The sequence below is a fragment of the Coregonus clupeaformis genome, chromosome 10 (assembly GCF_020615455.1).
Source record: "Coregonus clupeaformis isolate EN_2021a chromosome 10, ASM2061545v1, whole genome shotgun sequence".
NCBI lineage: Eukaryota > Metazoa > Chordata > Actinopteri > Salmoniformes > Salmonidae > Coregonus > Coregonus clupeaformis.
The window spans coordinates 61,040,741-61,058,681 of record NC_059201.1 but is presented as its reverse complement, the minus strand read 5'-3'; the positions used below and the strand labels follow the sequence as shown (position 1 = coordinate 61,058,681).

General features: G+C 42.3%; 1 protein-coding gene across 1 annotated transcript; it reads right to left on the bottom strand.

The window, feature by feature from the left end:
* Window positions 1-735: 735 nt before the first annotated feature.
* On the bottom strand, window positions 736-10,954 carry LOC121574670 (protein FAM83C). Its single transcript, XM_045223299.1, has 4 exons — window positions 10,442-10,954; window positions 9,147-9,314; window positions 5,787-5,911; window positions 736-1,802 (listed from the first exon to the last, which is right to left on the bottom strand). The coding sequence occupies exons 1-4, from the start codon at window positions 10,952-10,954 to the stop codon at window positions 818-820; spliced, it is 1,791 nt and encodes a 596-aa protein (XP_045079234.1). The 3' UTR covers window positions 736-817.
* Between the last annotated feature and the right edge of the window lie 6,987 nt (window positions 10,955-17,941).

The following is a 17,941-nucleotide window of genomic DNA, read 5'->3' as shown; positions in this document are numbered from 1 at the left end:
TATAGCTACCTCTCCTCAGCAAACACCACAAAGAGCAAGAGAGAGTGCATAGTGCGCACTGCTTAACTGTTACAGTGCATTTCCACCCTCAGAAAGCTAGCAAGCAGGCTAGGTGGTGCTAGGTCTCAACAGCCAATCCAGTAGTGGCTGGAAGCTATAGTGAGCTTCGATTGGTCAATAGCATTGCGATATTGCGGAGTATTTGCATAAAGTTCAGCTTTCCCCAACCTGTTTGCACTCCCTCACCCATGCTTGCATTGCCCAACGGTCCCCGCCCACTTCACTTCCCTCCATTGAAAAATAATAATGTGTCATCGCCCCCATTGTGTTATGTGGAAATGCACTGTTACTGCAGACCAAAGCAATTCATTGCAGACCGATGAAAAGGGAAAGAGAGGAGAAATTGCGCATTGCTCCGTTCTCCATACCACATTTCTAAATTGCACCTTCAGTATGCTACTAATCTAACTCTCAACAGTAAGTTGAGACCCGACTGAGCTCCTAAACATATTTATAAATAAAAAAGCGGCCGCTTATGTCGCTTATTGGCTGGGCCGGCACTGCTTCAATGTCTACATACAAATGCTAAAAAGCTATCACTACAACCCAGTGTAGACAGGCTAAATCAGGCACATGCTATATAAAAATAAAAATAAAGGTTTTATTGTCACATACACCTGGTCAGCCATAGTTTTACAGGGTCAGCCATAGTAGTATGCACGCCCCCCCCCCGGAGCAAATGAGGGTTAAGTGCCTTGCTCAAGGGCACATCGACAGCTTTTTCACCTTGTCGTAAAAGCACTTCCCCAGCGGAGCCTCAGTTGTTATTCTTTAACTCAAACCTGCTGTACACCTGCTTGGACTTCATCTTGTTGTAGTGGTTGACCAGGTCCAGTTTGCTGTGGCCTAAGGTCATGCGTTTCTGGTCCTGCCGGTTTATCATGGGGGGCGGATGCGGGGGAATCTGCTTGGTCTCCGGCTCTGTCTGGGAGAGATCTGGCACCCCAAAGACTGTGCTGTGAGGAGGAGACCTCTTGAAGATGTAGGTGTCCTTCTCGGTTTGGGGGAGGTTGTCCTTCTTGGTTGGGGTGAGGAAGAAGTCAGTGAGCTTATTGAGGAGGGGGTTAGAGGGAGTCCTCTGCTTGGCAGAGAGTTTGTTGTCCAGCACTGGAGACTGTGTCTTGGGGCTACTGTTGAATAGGCTTGACTTGTGGTTGTACAAACCTAGAGCCTGAAACTTGGACGTGGTTCTACCAATGTTTGGTCGGAGGAACTCCATGGGGCTGGACTTGGACCACTCTATCCCGACCGAATGGCCGATCCCAGAGGAAGGGCGCTCTGAAACTGGGCTGTGATTGGTCCAATTGTGGTAGCCTCTCGTGCCTTGGGTGGTCTGATTCTGAGGGGTGGGAGTTAGTGCCCCTCCTCTCCTCTCAGGGCTCAGGTGAAAGTTGCTGGGCTCTTTCTTGTCTTGACCTTGAGTGACCTTGTAAACCGTATTTGTCATGTTGGGTGCTGCCTTGACGCTGGACATGCTGCTACTGGATTGGCTGCTGGAGTTCTCCGAACTCAGAACCCTCTCCCTATCCTGTGCCCTCTCGGGGAAGAAGTCTAGCCCCATGTTGGGCGCCATAAAAGGGTAGGGGTAGTAGGGGAGACCCTCCTCATCGGGGTTATGGAAACAGTCAATGATCTGAGAGTCAGCGTACAGGCAGCGGAATTCTCGGTCGAAGCTGTCGGTGATCCGCCCAGAGAAGTGCATCACCAAGTTGCTGTGGACCTGCGCCGAGAGCCAGCTGAAACTACAGGAAAAGGAACATGATGGAAAACAATGACGTCTTCAACAATTACAGTACAGTACATGTACAGTATGTACACAAATGTACACAGTACACAAATGTACGCAGTACACAATGGGCTCAATATTCTGTCAGTACATCCCTACTCAGTAATGTTTTACTTAAAAACAATTTACCTGTACTGCACAAAAACGTTTAAACTTATGAATGGATTGCGCACTATTTACAAAACCTACAGGGAAAATATATGTAAGTACATCCTGTGCAAATAGTAACTTATTCTGGTGAAAAACCAACATATCTTTCTATCAGCTTTAGACGACATGCAGCAAGCAATATGAGACAGTTTGACCACACTTTACTTAAGGGCGTATAGTTATAATACATTATTTGTTTTAAGCATTATGAGGCCTTATAAAGTTTCATAAATCAACTTATCTTATGTCATTCTATATTGCAATTTCCAACAGGCTAAAAATGACTGATTCATTATAACATGAATCTTAGATGAAATGTACACATTATAAGTAGTTCATAGATACTTTTGACAAGTCAAAACCATAATGTGTTATACCTGTATTATAATAGTGTATTATAATATCTGTGTTATCAACAGTTTTTTAGGGTGTTTTTAAACAACCAAACAAATATGAACAGGCTTACTTTGAATTACATTTGAATATTGAACCAGAAGAACAACTTGGGTACACAGCTTCCCAGTGTTCCTCTGTATGTGAGCAACTGTTTTTGTAGTGTCATATAAGAGATGTTTGAAGTACCTATTTATTTCACTTTAATTGTTGTAAAGCCTGATAGTCAAACATGCCAACTTGCCTTTGAGTTCATAATTTCTAAAGAAAGTTTAGCACATATGAACAAACAGCAGACTACGGACAGAACCACTTCCAAATGTAAGGCATTTTGTTTGAATTTCAAGATGAACATAACATGGAACTACAGATACAGTGAGGGAAAAAAGTATTTGATCCCCTGCTGATTTTGTACATTTGCCCACTGACAAAGAAATGATCAGTCTATAATTTTAATGGTAGGTTTATTTGAACAGTGAGAGACAGAATAACAACAACAAAATCCAGAAAAACACATGTCAAAAATGTTATAAATTGATTTGCATTTTAATGAGGGAAATAAGTATTTGACCCCTCTGCAAAACATGACTTAGTACTTGGTGGCAAAACACTTGTTGGCAATCACAGAGGTCAGATGTTTCTTGTAGTTGGCCACTAGGTTTGCACACATCTCAGGAGAGATTTTGTCCCACTCCTCTTTGCAGATCTTAAGGTTTCGAGGCTGATGTTTGTCAACTCGAACCTTCAGCTCCCTCCACAGCTTTTCTATGGGATTAAGGTCTGGAGACTGGCTAGGCCACTCCAGGACCTTAATGTGCTTCTTCTTTATCCACTCCTTTGTTGCCTTGGCCGTGTGTTTTGGGTCATTGTCATAGTGGAATACCCATCCACGACCCATTTTCAATGCCCTGGCTGAGGGAAGGAGGTTCTCACCCAAGATTTGACGGTATATGGCCCCGTCCATTGTCCCTTTGATGCGGTGAAGTTGTCCTGTCCCCTTAGCAGAAAAACACCCCGAAAGCATAATGTTTCCACCTCCATGTTTGACGGTGGGGATGGTGTTCTCGGGGTCATAGGCAGCATTCCTCCTCCTCCAAACACGGCGAGTTGAGTTGATGCCAAAGAGCTCAATTTTGGTCTCATCTGACCACAACACTTTCACCCAGTTCTCCTCTGAATCATTCAGATGTTCATCAGCAAACTTCAGACGGCCCTGTATATGTGCTTTCTTGAGCAGGGGGACCTTGCGGGGGCTGCAGGATTTCAGTCCTTCACGGCTTTGTGTGTTACCAATTGTTTTCTTGGTGACTATGGTCCCAGCTGCCTTGAGATCATTGACAAGATCCTCCCGTGTAGTTCTGGGCTGATTCTTCACCGTTCTCATGATCATTGCAACTCCACGAGGTGAGATCTTGCATGGAGCCCCAGGCCGAGGGAGATTGACAGTTCTTTTGTGTTTCTTCCATTTGCGAATAATCGCACCAACTGTTGTCACCTTCTCACCAAGCTGCTTGGCGATGGTCTTGTAGCCCATTCCAGCCTTGTGTAGGTCTACAATCTTGTCCCTGACATCCTTGGAGAGCTCTTTGGTCTTGGCCATGGTGGAGAGTTTGGAATCTGATTGATTGATTGCTTCTGTGGACAGGTGTCTTTTATACAGGTAACAAACTGAGATTAGGAGCACTCCCTTTAAGAGTGTGCTCCTAATCTCAGCTCGTTACCTGTATAAAAGACACCTGGGAGCCAGAAATCTTTCTGATTGAGAGGGGGTCAAATACTTATTTCCCTCATTAAAATGCAAATCAATTTATAACATTTGTGACATGCGTTTTTCTAGATTTTTTTGTTGTTATTCTGTCTCTCACTGTTCAAATAAACCTACCATTAAAATGATAGACTGATCATTTCTTTGTCAGTGGGCAAACGTACAAAATCAGCAGGGGATCAAATACTTTTTTCCATTACTGTATATTTCCAGTAAACTCTACAGGTAAATGCTTTTGCATTGACGGAGGGCTTGGCACATGCGTACAAACATAATTGCTTGCGTTCTCACCCACAAGTTAATAATAATAATAATAATATGCCATTTAGCGGACACTTTTATCCAAAGCAACTTACAGTCATGTGTGCATACATTTTTACGTATGGGTGGTACCGGGGATCAAACCCACTACCCTGGCGTTACAAGCACCATGCTCTACCAATTGAGCTACAGAGGACCACTGTTAAACCCTTGTAGCCCATCCTACCTGGTCCTTACCCAGTAATGAAACATCATCACCTGAGCAAACAGCTGACACTTCTGACTTTCTGTCTGAACATAGAGACAGAATATAAACCTACAAAGCTGCATATTCCCCATAAAGTGAAGTGAGACATAGAAAAAGTGTAAGGCCAAGGAGGCAAAGTAAAGAATCATCTGTACTTCCTCTACACACCTTCCTTTAGTCTACACAAAGTCCATAATACGCCTGAGTGTTCTCAAAACCACGTTTGTTCAACTGTTGGCACTACAATGTAGTGTGTGGGTGCATGTTAGAGTAAGTTCTTCAATTGTTAAGACACACTTACTGAGACATATTTTGTAACACCTCCTTACATTACTTGCTATTGAGCATTTAACTGTAATTACAATTCTTGCTCAAGTGTTCTTGGCTTGTTTCAAATGCTTCCAATTCTATCAGTCTTAAAAGAAAAGCACTGTAGGCTACTAGCGTTGGGAGACATTGAATCTACATCAAAGATACATTTGCGATAAATGCAGTGGTTATTTAGCTGTTATAACGGTTAAATAGTGGAAAATTACAAAATGTCCCCGGATGCCGTCATGATAACGTTTTCTTTATTAAACCATTTATCAGTAAAAACTGCTTACAGACAACCATCAAAGTCTGCTCTCTATTTAATGGGATCATAGCTACCCAGCCTTGCCTTACATGACAAACACTTGCAGCACAAGGTGACCTTCATCCTAGAGGACCTGTCCCATCCACTCTCCGAAGAGTTTGACCTATTGGCTTCTGGAAGCCGGTACAAGGTACCAAGGCTCAAGTGCAGGACAGCACAAAGCACTTAGGAATGGGATGTTTACCTAATGACTAAAATGAAAATTGTGTTTGCCTGAGTCACCGTACTAAGTAATTCAGAGTGTCACCCAATATTGGTGGATAGACAATGTCCAGAGCAGGGCTAGCATTTAGCTGAAGCAGCGTACCATACAATATACGAATTCTCAGTTCCAGCTTATCTTTATTTTGTATTTTATTAGGATCCCAATTAGCTGTTGCTGAAGCAGCAGCTACTCTTCCTGGGGTCTACAATATTGCTTTACATTTACTGTAAATGAATAGATAACTAAATGGTATGTATTTTCCCAAGACACAAGAGTACTTACCTGTATGACCCAGCAATGACTTCCTCACAGTCTATAATCATAAACTTTTCCTGGACCTGCCCGGTGAACTTTTTTCCACTTTTAGTGCAGTACGTATCTCCACACACACTGCGTATTCTCATGTTCTGGAAAGGCAATGAAAATGTATGATTTAGTGGAAATAATAACACCAATAAGATTAACAATATCTTATTGGTGTAACAAAGTCTGTCTATGTGAAATTATGTAAATGTGGCAAACACTAAATTACACTAGATTCATTTTAATCTTTAAATCTATCATGTCTTTAAGTCTATTATGATGTACTGTATGTTTGTCTCTTGTAGTTGTCTCAGTTTTCACACAGTTTCCATACTGCACATTGTAAATTGAATGCATGCACACACACAAAATGAAAGAGAAAGAGAGGCAGACATACAGATAGAAGTCCTGTTTATACCTGGTGCTAATATGGGTCCTTTGTCCTGATCTTGTCTACATTCTGATTGGGCCCACATTTCCAGAAATGTGTCTACACATGGTATTAAAATGTGTCTATTATCCATCAACTGTGTCTGCACTGTGACTGGTCCCTTCCTTTATGCAAATTATTTTACAGCTATTCTTTCAAAATATGATTTATTTATTGTAAGACACATATTGATGTAATCAATCAATGGTGCCACCTGTCAGTGATTTTAGAGGGCAGAATCATGATGATTCAAATGGTTTCTCTGTCCAGATCTGTCTACACTTGTAAGATATCCAGACTCAATGCGTGTCTGACTACCTCCGGAGGTAGGCAGGATGATCTGATCACAATCAGATCACAATGTGTCTTTTGATGTCTAAACCTGTTTAAAAATATGGGAACAATCAGAATTTGGACAAGATCAGGACAAGTTAGAACCAGGTATAAATGGGGCTAGAGAGAGAGATGGAGACAGTGAGGGGGAGAGAGAGAGAGAGAGAGAGAGAGAGAGAGAGAGAGAGAGAGAGAGAGAGAGAGAGAGAGAGAGAGAGAGAGAGAGAGAGAGAGAGAGAGAGAGAGAGAAATACACAGTACATTCTATTCAGCAATCCATCCATCAACTCCCTCAGGAACATTTCTGTACAGTGTAAAAACAAATCTGTAAAATGTACAGTAACTTACTGACAGCAAATTGGCCAGTAAATTACTGTAATTTATAATAATAATAATAATATGCCATTTAGCAGACGCTTTTATCCAAAGCGACTTACAGTCATTCGTGCATACATTTTTGTGTATGGGTGGTCCCGGGGATCGAACCCACTACCTTGGCGTTACAAGCGCCGTGCTCTACCAGCTGAGCTACAGAGGACTACAGTACAGCTACTATAATCAATTTGACAGTACCAAAAATTTTACGTTAATCTAATTTACAGTACCAAGTCAGATACTGTAATCAAATGTACAGCACCAATTACAATTACTACATATGACATCAATTACCCAAGTGACATCTACCCAGTGTTCTTTGCAAGTTTTCATTTTTACATTTACACATTTACATTTTGGTCATTTAGCGGGCACTCTTGTCCTAAGCAACTTACAGTCGGTGCGTTCAACCAAGATTGATACAAAAAAACATATATCACAGTCAATGCAAGTAAAAGGTTTCTGTAACCGTTAGTGAAAATATTCATGTAGTTAAGTTGTTCTTCAAAATAATTCTAATTACAACAACATATATTATGATATATCTATAACTATCTCTGGATAGTGCCAATACATTTCTGAGATGTTCACAGTAACTTATTTTTTTACACATACATACACACATACATACATACACATACATACATATTTACATACATATATACACATACATATACATTTCCTTTAAAAATATATATTTCCCTTTATTACTGTTCACAGAAACTTAATGACAGCTTACTGTAAATAACTATAATGTCAAAGCAAAGAAACACAGTCCAATACTGTAAAACGGACTAATAAACTGTAAGAAAGTTATATTTTACAGTATTTTACTGTAATTATAAGGGTTTGGAGCAAGAAAGCTGGCTGCTAGGCATTTGTATATTACAGCATATTAATGAATACTATATATTTTATATCACTTGCACTTCTATAGGCCTAAAGAATGGCTTCCAAACCTGGACTTACTTAAATATTCAACCATTAAAGGTTTAAGACCCACTGCCACTCTGATATGTCCCCTATATATATTTAATTGCTAGAGAACTACTACCACATATCACTTAAATTGGTACAGGACTCTCACTAACGAGTGTAACGAATATATCCACTTACAAGGCACGCCTTAAAATATATGTTAATGAGCCAGCGATTTACAGTATGCTGCATTAAATATACAGCAAAACAGCAATACGGTACTTTATTGTTGAATTGTATTAAAAAACTATTCAGCAATTGCTCATAGTGAATATGCAATTATATATTACAGCATACCAACTGATATTTGGTGTTTTATATCACTTGCACTTTAGACCTTAACAAAGACTTCTAAACTGACAGTGACTACAGGGCAAAACAGATCAAAAGGACATGGCTAGCCACTCAACCATTAATGGTTTGAGACTTGCTGCCATTCTGATCTGTCCCCTACATAAATTAAATTGTTCAGGAACCACTTCCACATATCAGTTAAATTCGTACAGCATTCTTACTAACGGGTGCAACAAATATAGCCTCTTACAAGACACACCTCAAAATATGTTAATGAGTCATAAACAACAATACCATGCACCCACTAGTGTTCAAAAGCTTTTTGGTGCTCTAAAAATGTGGTATGGTATTGTATTCTGAATTACAGTTAATTACTGGCAGCAATTGGCCAGCAAATTACTGTATATTTTCAGTACAAGGTTTGTAGAATTCCTAAAATACAGTATATTACTGTATTCTGTGGGGGTAGAGCATTCTCACTCACGGGTGCAAAAAATATAGCCTTTTACAAGGCATGTTTTCAAATATGTTAATGAGCCAGAGACTCTTTCCCCACCCACAACATTTTCCCACAATGCACAATAATAAATTATGTAAACAGAAATTACAGAAAAGTCTTACAGTGTGCTGTAAAACACATTTACTGTCGTTAACTGTGCATTCTTACAGTGTAAGCCACACGTGTCAAACTCATTCCACGGAGGCCCGAGTGTCTGCGGGTTTTCGCTCCTGCCTTGTACCTGATTGATGAATCAAGGTCCCTAATTGGGAAGGAACTACCCACACCTGGTTGTCTAGGGCTTAACTGAAAGGAAAAAACTAAAACCTGCAGACACTAGGCCCTCCATGGAATGAGTTTGACACCCTTGCTGTAAGCCAACCAGGTGAACCCATGATCCACCACGTCACACCCTTCCACCATGACTTACACCCAGCTGAGAGTTCAGGATGTCCAGGGCTGCACACATGTCAGCAAAGTAGTTGAGATTCTTATCATCCAGGAGAATGTACACAGGGACCTTGCGTTTGTTCGAGGCCTCCATCAAGTCACATAGCAGATCAACATCTGTGAAGAGGTCCATGACCAGAGCTATGACCTGCATGCACAAGGAAAAGTTTATCAATACAGAAATGAAATTTTCTGACAACAGGGTTATTTTCAGTTTGTTAATTTTATTTATAGGCCTATAATAATTATGTTGTTCATCACATCTGTATTTTGTATGTTTACATGTACCAGCCAGGTATGAACGATAATTAAAACTATCATAATTTTTTAAAATCAGAATCACCTTTATTCACTAAGTACATTTATATTTACTTTGTAAAATGGTGCTATTGGTGCTAAGATCATCAAGAGCACCATTTTGGCTAGGATCAATGACACCATTTTCAATAGCTCATTGGGACATTTTGACCACTAGGTGTAATAGAGGGTGTGCAGGAGAATGGGAAGATACTCCCTTTTTAGCCTATTGAAAAAAATAGTAATATACCCCTTGATGAGCACAATATAATGCTCTCCTAATGAGCTTAACATATAGGGCATTATAACACTTTGCTTCATAAGGCCTTATAGTCATAGATGATTAAGAGCCGTTAGTAGCACCTATGCTGTGCATTATAATAATGCATTATGCAGAGCGTGCTCATTAGGCATTATAAATGTGCTTATAATGCATTATGAAGAGGGTATTCATATAACATTTTAACAATCTTATCTAACACAGGCCTGCATGGCTTTTTGCCAAGGCAAACATGAGCTAGAGTCCTGTGTGCCTCTGTAAAGACTGTTGTAAAACTTACTGCTCTCTCACTAGGCTACATTTTCTTCAAATGAACATGACACACACATAAAACAGGCTACAAAGAAACAAACCAAATAATAGCCTAGGCCTATTGGCTACTGTCTGTATGGTGATGCCTCTTGCTCCAAAACAAAACTTAAAAAGGCTTGTATGGCCCCCCATTACCTTTTAAATAAATGGAGGTCAATTAATGTGACTAGTGACTACATGTAAAACATGCATACATGGACATGTTTAGACATGACATCAAATAGTTCAACTGTTTGTTAGCAGAATAGGCCATAGCCCTAACAATGCCACAGGAGAGGTAGAAAAATAACCCGTGCCTTTTAGGGACCATATTAGTCATTGGCCTTTTAAATGGTTTAAAATAAAATAATAATGGGCATATTTTTTTATATAATTCAATGACTTACATTTTTTGCTTTATTTATTAATGACCGAATGAGGTCTTTCACATTGTGAGTCTTGTCCCGTTGGAAATAGATCTGTGTTTCTGAGGGTCCGTATCGTTGTTTTTTTTTTGGCCATCCTAGTTCCAGAATAGGTGGCTCCTCGTCGGACATCATTGGGAAATAGGTCCCGGAGGTAAGCTCCGACACCGTATCCCCCTCTCCAATGTCCCTGTCAGTGCCATTTGAGCTGTTGTTATCAGAGCTACAGTTTTTGGCTACATTCTCGGTAATATAACGAATCTCAAGCGGTGAGAGAAAGTTTAATTCCTTTTCCTCTGTCAGAACTCGTCTGTATTCCTTCTCCCCAGACTCCAGCAGAGCGTCTGTTGCCAACCTGGCCGCCTCATTGTGGCTGAGTTCGAGCGTCGACCCTTTTCGCCATGGGTTCTTCACTTCTTCCAACCTGCTGGCGAGCTTACCAAGCGCTTTGCGCCCGGAGTTCTGTGTCGCCCGTAGCACGTCGGAGTTTATCATTCTGCCTGTGCAGCACAAAGGTAACAGGTGGCAGTGTCCTCTCGTGCTCTACAATACTCTCACATAGCAGATTTAAAATCTAAAAACAAAAAAAGACAAGTAGTTTCTTTATGAAAACAGCCTATGCTGAAATGGACTTGACTTCTCTAGTTGCCGATCATGACTGCGACTCTATTCCCACGGGGGCTTTTCTTATTGTTGTTCTGTTCAGAAGAACACCACCTCTTGCTCACCTGTATTTACCTGATGCGGGGGTATCCAACATGAACTGGCTCCACCTCTCGCTCACATGATATGAAATTGCAAACCTGTCCCTGGCGTCTCTCGTGGTAGCGCGTTTAAGGGAGGGCTTTAGCAAAAAATGTCCACCTCAATAGAGAAAAATTGTAAGAGAGTGAACATTATTTATAATAAGGGTTACATGGAGAACATCGGACCTCTGAAATGAAAATGGATGGCCCTCCCTTCAGCAAAACACACTGAGTATACCAAACATTAGGAACACTTTCCTAATATTGAGTTGCACACACCCCCTTTTGCCCTCAGAACAGCCTCAATTCGTCGGGGCATGGAATCTACAAGGTGTTGAAAGCGTTCCACAGGGATGCTGGCCCATGTTGACTCCAAAGCTTCCCAAAGTTGTGTCAAGTTGGCTGGATGCCCTTTGGGTGATGGACCATTTTTGATACACAAGGGAAACTGTTGAGCGTGAAAAACCCGGCAGCGTTGCAGTTCTTGAAACAAACCAGTGTGCCTAGTACCTACTACCATACCCTGTTCAAAGTCACTTAAATATTTGTCTTTCCCATTCCCCGTCTAAATGGCACCCATACGATCCATGTCTTCTTTGATTAGGTTTAACGGAGGTTGGCATCCAATAAATGTTGCATTACCGCCACCTACTAGACTGGAGTATCCAGTGCTTCAACAAATACCCTACCATCAAACCCTACACTCACTAAAATCCCACCACCCTACTCCACTATTTAAATCTATCTAGTCCTACCTCAGGCCAACAGCCTGAAAGGACGGACACCACCACTACTTAATACACCCTGTAACTCTACTGAAGTCAAGTCTCATACACCCAAATACCTAAATTTTAAATGCAGTTGCCACTGTTACCAGTGTGAAATGGCTAACCAGTTAGCGGTGCGCGCTAGTAGTGTTTCAATCGGTGGCGTCACTCGCTCTGAGACCTTGAAGTATTTGTTTCCCTTGCTCTGCAAGAGCAGTGGCTTTTATGGAGCGATAGCTAAGGATCCTTCGAGGATGACTGTTGTCGATGTGTGCGGAGGATCCCTGGTTCAAGTAGGGGCGAGGAGCTGGACGGAAGCAAAACTGTTACACCACCACCACCTACATTTTCTGCAGTACAGTTGATAACAATTGCTATATACGCAAAAAATCCAATCTTACTGAAGCATATATTCAGGGACACCACTTTGGTTTTAGAAGTGGGGGAGGCATAACCTGACGGGGGTCTGGGGGAGGTCCCTCCCCCATAATTTTTTTGGGCATCTAAAGCTCATTTCCTGCATTTTTACACAATCCAATATGCCATCTAGATTTAGAACAAAAAGTAATAAAAAATGCCCACACTCATCAAGCTAGGTAAGACATCCTCTATATTAAATTTCAGCCAGACCGACCAGCCAGCCCGAGCCGCCTGCACACCCGACCCCTACCAGTCTAGTAAATAACTAAACTCTCTCCCAACACAATTTCCTTCCCAGTTCACACCTTTAATTTTTTAAATTTCCAATGGAAAGGTTTGGAAACAAAACACACACACAAAAAAAACCACATACACCTCAAATATACATTAACACACAGAAACAGCAAATCCTCCATATAATTAATCTTATAGGACTAATAGTACTGTAGAGCTCTTTTTACTTGCCCACAATATAGCTGGGTCGCCCCGTCCTGTCCCTAGCGCTCCACCACCCTGCAGCTCTTCAATCCAACACACCTCACTCAGCTTTAGGATCTTAGCAAAACATTCATTATATCACACCCTGATCTGTGTCACCTGTCTTTGTGGTCGTCCCCATTATCATGTATTTATACCTGCATTTTCTGTTTGTCTGTTGCCAGTTCGTCTTGTCCCGTCAAGTCCTACCAGCGCGTTCCCGTGTTTCCTGTGCTCTAGTTTTGATTATTCTTAGTCTTCCGAGTTCTGACCTTTCTGCCTGTTCTGACCCTCATCCTGCCCGCCGTCCTGTACCTGCCTGACTCTGATTTGGATTACGACCTTTTGCCTGCCTTGACTTACCTTTTGCCTACCCCTTTAACTATAATAAACTCTGAGACTCATACTATCTGCCTCCTGTGTCTGCATCTGGGTCTTAGCCTGAGCCGTGATACATTATTGGTTTCAGGTGTGTTAGGCCAAGACCAAAGTGACAACCCACAGTACGGCAGACCCCCGGGGCCAGGACTGAGCAGCCCAACAGCTAGGGATTGCCTAAATAGGTATCTCCCCTGACGTGGTCATGTTTTCAATACAGACTCCTTTAGTTTTACTGTATACCATATAGGGCATCCAGACCTTATGAAAGTTGCCCAGTATAACCTTAATCTGGTAATAAATCAAAGCTAGTGATGCATAACTTGACCTTGTGGGAGGATAACCAACCTTCCAATTAATGGCAATGCATTACATAGCCGCTATAAATGCTTGGTTACACAGTTTCTTCAGATAACAGTCTCCAGTGTCAACATTTCCAAGCAAACAAAAACAGAGAGAAGGGAGAATCTGTAGACATGCTGAGATAAAAGAACATCCTCTTTGGCAGAATTCAGCCAGCCTTCACAAGACCATAACATATGCAAATATGTTCCGTTTCTATCCTCCAGCAGAGGAATGACATTTATGAGCGCATGCAATTCAGTTTCACTGGCATATAGTACGTTCTATTGATGGTGTTAAACTGCAGTAATTTATGTCTGAGATGATATGAACATGACTGGGCATTCAAACATATCTGTATCCATTCATCATCATATAGCTTCTACCAGGTCTTCCTCACATTTTTATTTTACATCAAATCAGATTGTATTTGTCACATGCGCCGAATACAACCTTACCATGAAATGCTTACTTACAAGCCCTTAACCAGCAATGCAGTTTTAAGAAAATAAGAGTTAAGAAAATATTTACTAAATAAAACGAAAGTAAAAAAAAGTAACACAATAAAATAACAATAACAAGGCTATATACGGGGGGTACCGGTACTGAGACAATCTGCAGGGGTAAACGTTTTGTGTCATCGGAAAAAGCCTCTATCAACCTTCGGTCATGACTTCCTCCGAAACTGCCTCCTCTCCTTGTTCGGGCAGGCTTCGGCGTTCATCGTCACCGGCCTTCTAGCCACTGCCGCATCAAATCTCATCATTCCATTTGTTTAGTCTTGTCTATTACACACACCTGGTTCATATCCCCTCATTAGTACGTGTATAAGTGTTCCCTCTGCCCCCTTGTCCTTGTGGGTGATTGTTTAATGTGAGGAGAGAGTAGCTCGGTTGAGCTACGTGTATTTTGTATTGCCGGGGTATATTTTCCCCATGTGCCTGTTTTGTTCCAGTGCCTGTTTGACGCTATCCTGTGTATTCCGGAATAAACTTTGTATTCTGTGATATACCCTCCTGCGCCTGACTCCTTCAAATCACCCATCACAGAATCACCCACCAACTATGGAGTCGGTGGGAGAGGAGCGCATGCCTGGAGTCGTGGCACGGGTCAAGGAGCATTCGACGATGCTAGCCAGCTTGGGAGAAGCGATGGATCGGGTTCTCCAGGTCGTCCAACGCCTGGAGAGGAGAGAACCCGATCTGTCGAGACCAGCTGGGCGACCAGATCCAGCCACCCACACCCCAGAGGGATCCATATATCCCGACCAAGGGATTTCGACAGGACAGCTGCTCTCTGCCAAGGATTCCTCCTCCAACTGGAGCTCTATTATTCCAGCATCAGCCCGGCCCCATCGGAGCGGGAGAAGGTGTCCGCCCTCGTCTGCTGCCTCTCGGGGAAAGCCTTGGAGTGGGCCAACGCTGTCTGGAATGAAGGAGGAGCCGCGTTGGACAACTACGGGGAGTTCGCTCGCCTCTTTCGGGCTGTCTTCGATCAACCGCCCGAGGGTCGAGAGGTGGGCGAGCGGCTGGTCAACCTGAGGCAGGGGAAGAGGACCGTACAGGACTTCGCCCTGGAGTTCCGGACTCTAGCAGCTGGTTCCGGGACTCCAGGGCCCTCCTTGTTTGGGCAGGTTTCGGCGGTCGTCGTCACCGGCTTACTAGCTGCTGCCGATCCATTTATCATCACTCCACTTGTCTTGTCTAATTAATCACACACACCTGGTCCTTATCCCCAATTAGTCATTGTATAAGTGTTCCCTCTGCTTCCTTGTCTGTGTGGGTGATTGTTTGTAGTGAGCTGTGTGTAGCTCGGTTGAGCTACCCTTACCTTGTTGTTGCCAGGGTAGATATTTCCCCTGTGCCTGAGTGTTGTTGTCACATGCTTGCGCAACTGTTTATCGACGGAATAAACTCTTTGGATGCGTATTACTCTCCTGCGCCTGACTCCTTCTATCACAAGCATCACACTGCTGGTTTTCTGTTCTACCTAATAATTAATTGCACACACCTGATGTCCCAGGTCTAAAGCAGTCCCTGAGTAGAGGGGAACAAAAGTGCAGTGGAACTGACTTCGAGGTCCAGAGTTGAGTTTGAGGGGCCTATAGGCTATGGATCATTTGATTGAGACCACACTAAATAGCTAGCCTATAGACACACTTGATACTGCACGCCCAGCAGAGAATCAGAGATGAGGGGTGGCATCGGGCACACATCAATATGTAGCCTAATAAGCAACTAATTCTAAAACATTGAGAAATATTGAAATTTCATCAATTACAAATGACATGACCCTCCCCAGGACTAGATTTTTTAAAAAAAAGACTAAACCCTCCCCTTGACTGAAATTGAAAAAGCATGACCCTCCCCCATTTTCCTCCAGGTACCCATTATGGAAATTTCGATCCACCCTAACGCCGTCTTTTTGTAGGCACTAACTCCACCATGGTTTGTTGGACAAAGCCTATGGGAAAATGAATGGTGTTTTTGGAAGGTTTTTGGAAAAAACGCCGAAAATAAGGTCTGTGGTAAACCAAGGCTTAGAAGATCTAATACGTTTTGTTCGATGAGATAATCTTAATCAGCGAATGTACCTTTTTGTGAATTTTGAAGCATTTATGTAATTAAGAAAAGGACTTAAAGCACATAAAGGCTTCATAATTCATAAAAGTAATGATATTATCTCACAGAATAAAACGTCTAAGATCTCCTAAGCCTGTGTTCACCTCAGACCTTATTTTCGGCATTTATCTCAAAACCCTATTCTTTCCCCATTCATTTTCCCCATAGGGATTGCTGAACGAACCAGAGGTAACTCATTTCCGGGTTTTAGGACTACAAGCTGGAGAGCTCTATTCAGCTGAGAGATCTCTCAATTACACCCCATAGATATGGCCTCTGAGTTGTGTGTCTACCTAAATTTGAGAAACAGGTCCACAAGACTATCTGGTGGAATTGATCTACATTTTTCCTACTAGCAGTGTAAGCATTTAGATCTAATAGGCTTGCTTGGTCAGGCCCTCATATCATACCAGCTTGGCTATGGCTGAACTTCCACTGACTTCATTTGCCTTTATTTGAATAGTAAATATAGGGACAAGGGAGGAGTGCATGACATTGTAGCGGGATTTAATTTACATGTCGTCTGCACGTAAAAGGCCACAAGGCAAATGACATAAAAAAAGCAGCCCCACTTGAATAACAAGTCCTTAACAGGGGGAAATCAAATAGCCTACACCTCAGCATCAGATCTTTTATTTATGTCTTCTTTTGTCTTTCCTTTATCTTTCAGGTCAATTTGAATGATACAAAAGTATGATTGAAGTTAGTTGAGTTGCCGGCACGATCAGTGATGTGGGCTGGTGTGGAAAAATCCCAGGGCCAAATTCTTGTCCTAGTCCGCCCCTGATTAAAGGGACATTTAAGCAATAAGGCCCGAGGAGGTGTGGTATATGGCCAATATGTCACAAACCCCCAAGGAGCCTGGACACAGCCCTTAGCTATGGTATATTCACCATATGTCACAAACCCCCAAGGAGCCTTATTGCTATTATAAACTGGTTACCAATGTAACTGCAGCAATAAAACTAAACGTTTTGTCAAACCCGTGGTATACGGTCTGATATACCATGGCTTTCAGCCAATCAGAATTCAGGGCTCAAACCACCCAGTGTATAATATGGGGTATTCCATTGTGATGTGAGTGAGGAAGGGTGATAAAGATAATCAAGTCCCATGGTTGTAGTTACTATTTCATGTTAAGCAATATTATAACATTTATAACCACTGAGACCCATTTAAAACAGGATGATATCATATATACAATGCCTGACATACTGTATATACAACAGGAAACACTTGTGTTGTGAACAGCACATTTGTATCAGATATAGGAATAATGAATGGAGGGGCTTTTACGCACATCCACAATAATAACAGGAGCTGGACCAAAAAACATAATGTCCGCTCACTGCTTTGCTCCTCCCACCACTTGTGACAACCTGAAATGGTCCATCTACAGAGACAGTGTGGTGAAGAAGGCACAAACAGCGCCTCTTCAACCTCAGGAGGCTGAAGAAATTTGTCTTGGCCCCTAAGACCCTCACAAACTTCTACAGATGCACCATTGAGAGCATCGTGTTGGGCTGTATCACCTCCTGGTGTGGCTATTGCACCGTTCGCAACCACAGGGCTCTCCAGAGGGTGGTGCGGTCACAGGAAGGCCAAGAACATCATAAAGGACCTCAGCCACCCGAGCCACGGCCTGTTCACCCCGCTACCATCTAGAAGGTGGAGACAGTACAGGTGCATCAAAGCTGGGACCGAGGGACTGAAAAACAGCTTTATCTCCAG